The sequence below is a fragment of the Sinocyclocheilus anshuiensis genome, unplaced genomic scaffold, assembly GCF_001515605.1.
Source record: "Sinocyclocheilus anshuiensis isolate Anshui unplaced genomic scaffold, SAMN03320099.WGS_v1.1 scaffold385, whole genome shotgun sequence".
NCBI classification, from domain to species: domain Eukaryota; kingdom Metazoa; phylum Chordata; class Actinopteri; order Cypriniformes; family Cyprinidae; genus Sinocyclocheilus; species Sinocyclocheilus anshuiensis.
In genome coordinates, this window is record NW_015539876.1 from 1,860,788 (window position 1) to 1,870,306 (window position 9,519).

A 9,519-nucleotide genomic window follows, 5' to 3' on the forward strand; every position below is an offset into this window, starting at 1 on the left:
ATTAGCTAAAATCAATTTGACAAGGAATTAGTATTGGCAATATAGCTTTGATAATACTTAGTTAAAAGTATTATTTAAATATTAATTTGAGGATTTGATGTGTAAATACATTTATGATTACACATTTTAATGTTAGGTGTTAATCATGATTAATCACAGAAACCTTTAAAAAATTACATCATTTTTCAAATCAATTTACAGGTTTATGTGTTTGTTTATTTATTATTTATAGTATTTTTATAAGGATATCATAGGATACTTATTTTGACACCATTATTGGTGATGATGTTTGAGAATAAAATGTGTCATAATGGTTGTTTTTGCTATGAGCAAACAGCTACTCATTTTTGAGCTGTTAAAGTCAAGTAGTTAATTAAATTAATGTAAATGCCCATGCTTAGTATCAATACAAAATTCTGACTAAGATCATTTTGCAATTTTATATTAAACAAAGTATTAAATTTAACTCAGACATAAAATCTGAACTGGAGAACTGCTGGAGTAAAATCGGAGTGAATGATGCGGAGTTTATACAATAAATTATTCTCAAATGTGATGTATATATCAAGACCATGCTGATATTTTCTGCCAACATCATTTCTACTACTTAAAATGAGAATCAACTGAGTATTACACAGTTTCAGTATTAAACTGTTCTAATACTATAAGTGTACTTTAAGTACTTTGTGAATGTTAGTCATGCAGTACTCAAGGTTTTCAAAACAGTAATGCCAGGAAACATTACAGGCCTGGCCTTTACCATTAAAAAGCTGATGTAGGTGGATTCCCGGACAAAATCCCCACTCATCGAGTCTCAGGGCTAATTCATAGCACTTCAGGAGCATTAGAGCTGACAGCAGCCTCAAGCGAGAGATTTGCACAACGCTGTGAGAGTGTGTTGTTTTTCCCCCGTACTGCCAGGAAACTAATCGTAGCATAACAAGCAAGCTAGAAATATTAGTGGGCTTTTATTTAATGTTCTGGGTGATCATAATATCCATTAATGGCAAATCAGTTTTCAAAATTTGTGCTGAGTGCATACATGTCTGTCTATTGTATAAAATTTCAAACATTCAAAAACATATTCCTATATTGTCATAAAACTGTTTAATAAATGATGAGAGGGTTAGACATACTGTAATGTAATTACTGGAACTTTTTAATTGTTTTGTTTTCAAAGAGTTTAAAGAGTTTTGTGCCTGATTTGAGCCGAGGATTGAATAATGAAGATCCCTTTTACATTTTTCCAAAAGAATGCTCTAATATCACATTTTAATGATTACATTCATAATACGTGATTTATATATCATTATAAATGAGAACTGACATTACATTTTTATGTTTGAAAGAGTATCAGAATATCTAAAGCAACTTACATTGCATTCAAAAAGTACATTTTGTCAGTTCACTTATTGCCTGGGAATTGGTCGTGGCTATATTTATGCATTATGATCTACATGTTGAGCTTTTGGCATATTTAAAGAACACCTTTCAAACATAAAATCTGATTCTAAATATTAATAAAAACTATAATCATATCTCAATGAGAGTAAAATAACACGGTCTCATACTTTTTATGAACATACAAAAACTGTTTGGACTTCAATTCATCTCCATTTTGGGATATTATAACAAAAAAATGATGTTTTGCCATCATTAGAATATCTCTAGAATACTTCAAATACTTTAGAATGTCTTTAGAATATTCTCTTCATATTTTACCACTGTTCTGTATATAAACCTAGGCATTTATTTGTGAAACACAAGCAGGACGAACTTTTGTGTAAATTGTTTGTAAAACTGTTCTGCAGTTATCACAGAAAATTCAGTGCAACAATTGACATGAGCACAAATTTATGAATGATTTACATAACTTGTGCTTCATAGATTGGCCCGTTTGAAGCGATAGTATCTTTGTTTTGCCTATTAAAACCCATTTATATAGCATTTACAGGGCGGGGGGATTTGTTTACTTTAATAAATAATCATACTTTAAGAAGTGTGAAGTAAAATGTCATTTAAAATAGAATATGATCATGAGTGATGGAAAAATACAAACTAGGACTAAAAATATGCAACATTGCATAAAACAAGTATCCTTTGTTCAAGGTTGAATCATTCTTATCATGATAATTCTGTCATTTGGAGGACACAGAATTCATGGTCTGAAAAAGAAGGCTTACAAATGTGAAAAATGTATTTGCAGCTGCCATTATGGCCTATTTTCCCAGTGTGTTTCTTTAACTCTTATCATGTTAAAATAAATAGAATGGTGCTTTCCATCCTGAGATAGTTTCAGAAATCAAAAAGAAATATTCATAATGGAATGAATGTACTTTGATCATTGTGTCATGTGAAGACCTCTTCATTAACATTAAAAGGTTAGCGGTGTCCTGAGGTAAGACTGATTGACTGTGTCACATAAGGTGCTTCCTCTGGATTGCACCTTCTCTATTTCCTGTTCTCATGGTGCAGCAGTGGGACACTCACTATCATCTCTATGAAGAGACCCAGCAAAAGGGTTTCATCCTGCTCTACCCATTGGGACATCTCTGTGGTGGTGCAATTGCCCTTATGCGAGGCATATTATCTATAAAAAAAAAAAAAAGAAGCTGAGAACAAGCAGCTTATTTTTCCCTCTGCATGTCTTCCACATCTCTGAAAAATTGCTTCCAGGCATTGGGGTGAAAGTGAATGACATCTATCAGCGTAGACGCAGAGATCTCAAGGCCAACTGATGCTGGAAGTTCCCTTGTCCTCATACAACCAGATTTGTGGTCTTTTATATCCCGAGTGTCATGTTGGGCGACAGAAAGATCTTTGTGTCTACTGGCATCATAAGTCATTGATCCGAAGTGGGATTCCCTCAGGTACTACATCTTTCTGGGATATTAAACCTATTTAAATGTTCCTTGTTCTGTGCACAGCTTGAACAAGTTAGGTACAGCTGTCCTGATTCGGCTTGTGGATCAATGAAGCGAGACGTTTGACTTCACTGGACTTATGATGAAAGGAAAGGAAAGGAAAGGAAAGGAAAGGAAATGTTCTCTATGTTATGTGACTGTGTCATGTCACAGCAGCTCAGGACATGTAGCCTGGTTAGGAAAATTTGGCATGTCTATTGTGCAAACTAAATACAAATTGTGCCTACAGTAGTAGTAGTTGTAGTAGTAGTAATAATAATAATAATAATAATATAAATGAGTAAATGTTTTTGTTTATATGTGTGTGTACTGTGTATATTTATTATGTATATAATACACATGCATACATGTATATTTACATATTATATATTTAAATATTTACATGTATAAATATATTTATATTCATATATAATTTATATTATATATAAATATAAATATTTTATATATAAACTAAACTTATTTTTCTTAAATATATACATGCATGTGTGTGTATTTATAGAAATACATAATAAATATACACCGTATACAAGCATATATTATGTAAACAAAACTTTTTATTTTGAATGCGATTAATCGCGATTTAATCGTTTGACAGCAATAGTTAAAATAAAAAGAATAAGGATAATAAAACAAAATATATGGTCATTATTATTATTGTACACACTATGTTTTTAGATCACAAAATTCTCTCTCTCTATATATATATAATGCTGTAAGGCATTTTAGCTTACAACTGCTAGTTTAAATATAATATATTAGAATGAATTAATGAATGAATGAATGAGTAATATTGCATGATATTTCATGCAATATCATGCAGTAAGTTACTCTGGCTTATGACTGCTAGTTTAATCAGTAAGTTTACTCACCTGTAGAGTAACAAAAGTAACACATGACTGTCATGCCCATGTTCAGTGAAGTTCACGCTGGAGGCAGAGATCAGCATTTTTTTTTTTTTTTTGATTCACCAAAGTGCTATATGGCACCTTATGGTTCTACATAGCACCGTTTGACAAAGGTGCTATATAGCACCTGTAAAAATAGGTGCTAAATAGCGCTAAAAGTGGTTCCCCTATGATTACGAGCCAAAGAACCGCTTTTAGTGCTATATAGCACCATTTTTAATACTAGGAAATGGAAATGACTTTTAGACATTATTTTTAGTTGTTTGTTGTGTAAGTTCCTTGTTCAGAGCTCATAAATATATATATAAACAATTAAACATCTTCATGTTGCCATAGTCTTTAGTCAAACAGTGATTTAAAACTGCATGATAAAGACAAAAAAATATTTTAATTAATTTAAATTTAAATAAACAAAGAAACATTTCCTTTGTTTTTGGCAAAAGAAGACAGAATTGAATGAATATGCAAATCCAACTTGGCATAAGTATTGTCGAGTATTGCTTGTATTTATTTATTTGCTTATTTTCAACATGAAAGCCTTCAATGCAGGTTACAGGTTGCTAAGATAACTGTGATAAGTGACCACCAAGATCATCCGCAGGAAAATACATTTCTGGTAAGTCACGAACTGTGCTACTCATCATTTGACCAACATCCCTGCAAGATTCAGAGTTGTTTTTATTTGTGCTTTTCAAATAATTATATTTCTGGAACACTGTGTGAGCAGTGTAAAAGGACACTAAAATTACCTGAATTGGGGCACTTACAATAACCACACTTGTGAACATTACCATCACTGTGGACTTTCCTGCCTTTTCACATACACATAAATGCACAGTACACAGTACATTAGCTGAGATAGAACTGGATCATGATTGGCCGAGAGGAGAGATGACGCTCTGCTTCCTGCTCTATATAAACTCCCTGTTCCCTCGCTGCAGACACACTGCTGATAAATTTCACCTAGAGATCACACTGCACAATGGATATGTATTTCCCTTCTGGCTTTCCAATGTGTAGAGGAATAACAGGGCTGTCAAACAACTGCCTGGAAAGGTACGATCCTCATACTGACATTTTTACTAATAATTTATGCATGTCAAATCATTTGAATCTCTACTCTTTTATATAATACCAGTAAGAGCTTTTTTAAATCTTGTGACAAAGAATTGTGTATATTACAAAAGCATACATATGCTGTGTATTAAATAAATGCTTTTCTAATATCAGGGCCAAAAGATTAAAGGCATACGTGGGTGGATTTCTGCAGAGACAAGACTTGATCAGCCTATGTAAATATAGAAAACCAAGGTAAGTACAGTTATTGAATGCACTGGCTTTTGTCTATTTCATAACGTGTTGCTTTTTGCATGATAAAGTGTTTTTAGTTTTCTACAGTTTCTCCTCTGACTGACTGATATCTTTGCAGGTTGACCTTGGAGGAATGTCTGATGTGGAAAGAGTCTTTTGAGAAGCTTCTGTCCAGCAAACGTAAGTTCACACTGAAAAAAAAATAAAATTCACTCAATTGCTAATAATTTCACAAATAAGTCGACAAGTAACACATTGTAAATGTGAAATTTTGAAGCAGAAAGACTGAAATAGTACCTTCTTGTAAAACATACTCCAATAAGTTTCATTTACGATTTCGAAAAATATATCTTTTACAGTGCATCATAATATAGCATGAAAAAAAAATTCCACGAGACTATGGTTTAAATTCAGATGCTAGAAATAGGACTGCAGTGCACAGATGTGTCTGTCCTGCTGTCTGATCTGTGTGGGGGGTTTTAATCTGATGAGACACATTACACAACTAATCTCTTCTCTAACCCCATTTTTTTCTCTCTATCAGAAGGACTATATGCCTTCAAAGCTTTCCTGGTATCTGAGTTTAGTGAAGAAAACATTGCCTTCTACCTGGCCTGTGAGGACTACAAAAGTACAAAGTCTGCAGCTAAGATGCCATCCAAAGCCAAGAGGATCTACGAGGAGTTTATCGGAAGTGAAGCTACTAGAGAGGTAAATACGCAAATTAATCACCATATCCTGTGGCTTCGCTCCTAAACTGTGGATGTTTGAACTCACTTCCCATTTGCTTTCAGGTTAACATTGACTATGAGACTCGAGACATCACTCAAGCCAACTTGAAAAGCCCTATGGCATCCTGCTTCGATATGGCCCAGTACCGCATCTATATTCTCATGGAAAAGGACTGTTACCCACGATTCCTGCGTTCCACTGCCTACCGAAATCTACTCAACCAGCTCACGGTGAAGAGAGCTAAGGCAAGAAGCAAAAAGGCCATTGCAGCCAGACCACCATGTGAAGAAGAAGAACCAAAATGAAAAACGTAGGTGTATTTCGGTTCTGCGAAAGATGGAAGCTCGGGTAAGAAGTGGAAAGGTACGGTGGAGATCCTAAAAAGGCTGCTTGAGGCGGTCGGAGTGCCATGAGATGAAGAAAACCGCATAACGGAATCAGAGACGCTGCATTTCCAGACCCCTTTAATATTGTCCATGAGAGGGAACAGCAGAGCTATTGGTGGAGAGAGATGCATCTGCACAAACACCTACTCAACACAAAGGAGAAGCAGACTTTACTGAAGTATGCATGGGCTAGAAAGTGCATAGCATACTTTTCAGAGAGCAAATGATGTATTTTGTAAAGTTTATAAAATGGAGAATAGTGTTTGAATATTTAATGCATTAATTTATTTAATTTATTTATCCTTTTCTTTTCTTTTTTTTTTTTAATAAATAACCCCTTACAAAAAAGTATTGTGACCGGTATCATGGTAAAGTGGTGGTATCTTTTTAAAATAAATTAATTAATTAATTAATAAAAATAAATGAATTAATAAAATACTATTAGTAAAATCATCATGAAAAAAATTATGGTTTTAAAATGGAACACTTTAAAAAAAATAAATATATATATATATATATATATATATGCTGACAATCTGCCTGGACTGCTATAAGGCTTACGAATGTTAAAAGTTGTGCATTAGTATTTATTTTAATGTTTTTTTTTTGTTTTGTTTTTTAAGTTTTATAAATGTTCTTGTTAACTCAATTTTAAATTAAAGTTATTACAATTTTATATTAAAGTAATAATGTGCTTTCACGTCTTGTTTGTGTTTTTTTTAGACTTACAGGTCAAACTGAAAAAAGCTGTTATGTTTATAGATTATACATATTAGATGAGATATTGTTATAATTTTCTCATTTTTAGTAATTTTAGCTTTTTATATTTGTCTACATAGCTTTTATTCATTTTTATTTCAGATTTAGTTTTCGTTAAGCACATCAAGTTAAAGGGGTCATATGATGCTTTTTTAAAGATCATTATTTGGTGTAATTGGTGTAACAGAATATGTTGACATGCTTTAATGTTCAAAAAACACATTATTTTTCAAATACTGTACATTATTGTAGGTCCTCTATGCCCCGCCTCTCTCAAACGCTTCGTTTTCTACAAAGTCCCTCCTTCATATATATATATATATATATACATTTTTATTTTGTTTCAGTTAACGTTTATTTTATTTAAAGTAACAAAAATGTTTTTTGTTTGTTTTTTTCAATTTTAGCTTTAGTTACTTACTTAATAACCTTGGTTTGTTTCTATTAAAAGATATAGCTGTTTTTATTTAATGTGAACAGAATGAAAACGTAAGGCCCCAGCGCCCAGATTTATCAGACGCTTCACTATGAGGTAAACGCTTGTTATGCACATGACTGGCCAGACTGAGCTTGTGTTTCATATTTAACCACAAATGCCCACAAGCAACGAACAGCCTGAAGTGTAGGTTTACACAGTTGCCAAGGCAACCGTTTGGACCCGGTTGCCACATTATTCTCTCAGCTCAAGATTAAGCCACATCATTCCTGCTGACAGTAATGAGAAAGTTCATCACCCATTTAGAAAACCAAATACTGCAGGTCAGAAAGAGGAAATGCATTTGATAATGTATTTGCAGAAGCAGCTATAAAGATTTGTTAGCTTTTGTATTTGTTTACACATGTAAAGGAAGGTTGTGTGAGAGCCATTGATTGATTTGTAAATCATGTCGTTGGTTGCTTTCACACTAGACTATGCATTAAACTATATTGCAGCGCCTAGACAATAATCGCATATATATTATCATTAATCCACAAAAGCAATCACAATTTGTCCACAGAATATGATTCTACAATGAAACATTGGCAATGGCTGAATATTTTAATTTCATCAGCCAAATGGGGGCTACAAGATGATCCAGTAGATATAAAGCAAATAATCAACACAACATTAGAACAGAGTATCTTATCCGTCTTTTCAGATGGGATGGTTCTGTTGATTAAAGAGGGGATATGTGTACCTGAGTGTTGCGCTCTAGCAGTAATTTGATTTCAGACTTTGATTATAAAAAGATTAATGGGCTAAAATGTTATGCAAGAGTGTAGCAACAGTACATTCCACAAACACCCAATAATTTTTTTTTAAAACTTCAATTTCAACATAGTAACCTTAATAAATAAATCACCTCATTTAAGTTGAATTGTATGAATTATTTTATGATTTATTATTGGGCTAGTGGGGTTTACATTCCACAAACACCCAATAATTTTTTTTAAAAACTTCAATTTCAACATAGTAACCTTAATAAATAAATCACCTCATTTAAGTTGAATTGTATGAATTATTTTATTTTTAATTTATTTATTTTGTATCAGGGTTATTTCCGTTGACTAAAACTAAAACAATGTACAAACACTTGCATTACTGAAATAAAATAAACAATCACTAAACTAAAATAAGATATAATAATAATTTTAAAAAATCATTTTATTTCAGGTAGTTTCCGAGGAATCTTTTTTTCATTTTTCTCATTTCTCATTTTTGTTTATTTTAAAAGAACTAAAACTAAAAACTAAAACTTAATAAAAATCTATATAGACATATTTAATAAATAAACAAACAAACAAATTAAAATGACAAAAAAATTATTTACTACAATTACTACAACTTTAGGTAAAACTAAAATGAAAACATAAAATAAACAAATTTAACTTAATCTAATTTAATCTAATTTAAAATATTAACACACACACACACACACACGCATTTATATAACTGTGTATATATACCTACACATATATAAAACTTATCAGAGGTTTGCATTGGATATTTATATTAAACCCTTAAATAATCTTTATGATTGCTAGTTTAGGCAAGCCTGTAAAAATAACACATTTCATGGCTGAAATGCAAATGCATAAATGTAAATGCATACATAAGGACAAGGTTAATGCATTCAGATATAGCGATTTCCTCCTTTGACTTTTACAGCTGCACTTCAGCATTTTTGTCCTTTGCAAGCATTGCTGAACGTGTGATAGCCTGATCTACAAACGTAAAAGCCGAGAATTCATTCTGAATGGCTGCATGCCTGTGTATTTAATTCAGTCCGTAAACATACCACCTTGTTCGTCAGAAGTGAGAGCCAGCGTTAGCAAGCCCATTCACAGACTTTAAGTGCACCCGACCTTAAAGCAAAATTTATCATGTTTGTTAGCCCACGTCTTCAGAAATCTTCCATACAACAGTGCGCGTGGTGAGTCAGACAGCAGCATCAAGGTCAGTGCATGCATCCCCCACAGCCTGATGCAGCGAGTGACAATATATTTCACCCTGATGAAGCT

General features: G+C 32.6%; 1 protein-coding gene across 1 annotated transcript; it reads left to right on the forward strand.

Moving 5' to 3' along the window:
• The first annotated feature begins 4,777 nt into the window (after positions 1-4,777).
• Positions 4,778-6,680, forward strand: LOC107685341 (regulator of G-protein signaling 5-like). Its single transcript, XM_016481889.1, has 5 exons — positions 4,778-4,885; positions 5,060-5,140; positions 5,259-5,320; positions 5,685-5,851; positions 5,935-6,680. Exons 1-5 carry the CDS (start codon positions 4,812-4,814, stop codon positions 6,175-6,177), a joined length of 627 nt encoding a protein of 208 aa, XP_016337375.1. The 5' UTR covers positions 4,778-4,811; the 3' UTR covers positions 6,178-6,680.
• Positions 6,681-9,519: the final 2,839 nt, after the last annotated feature.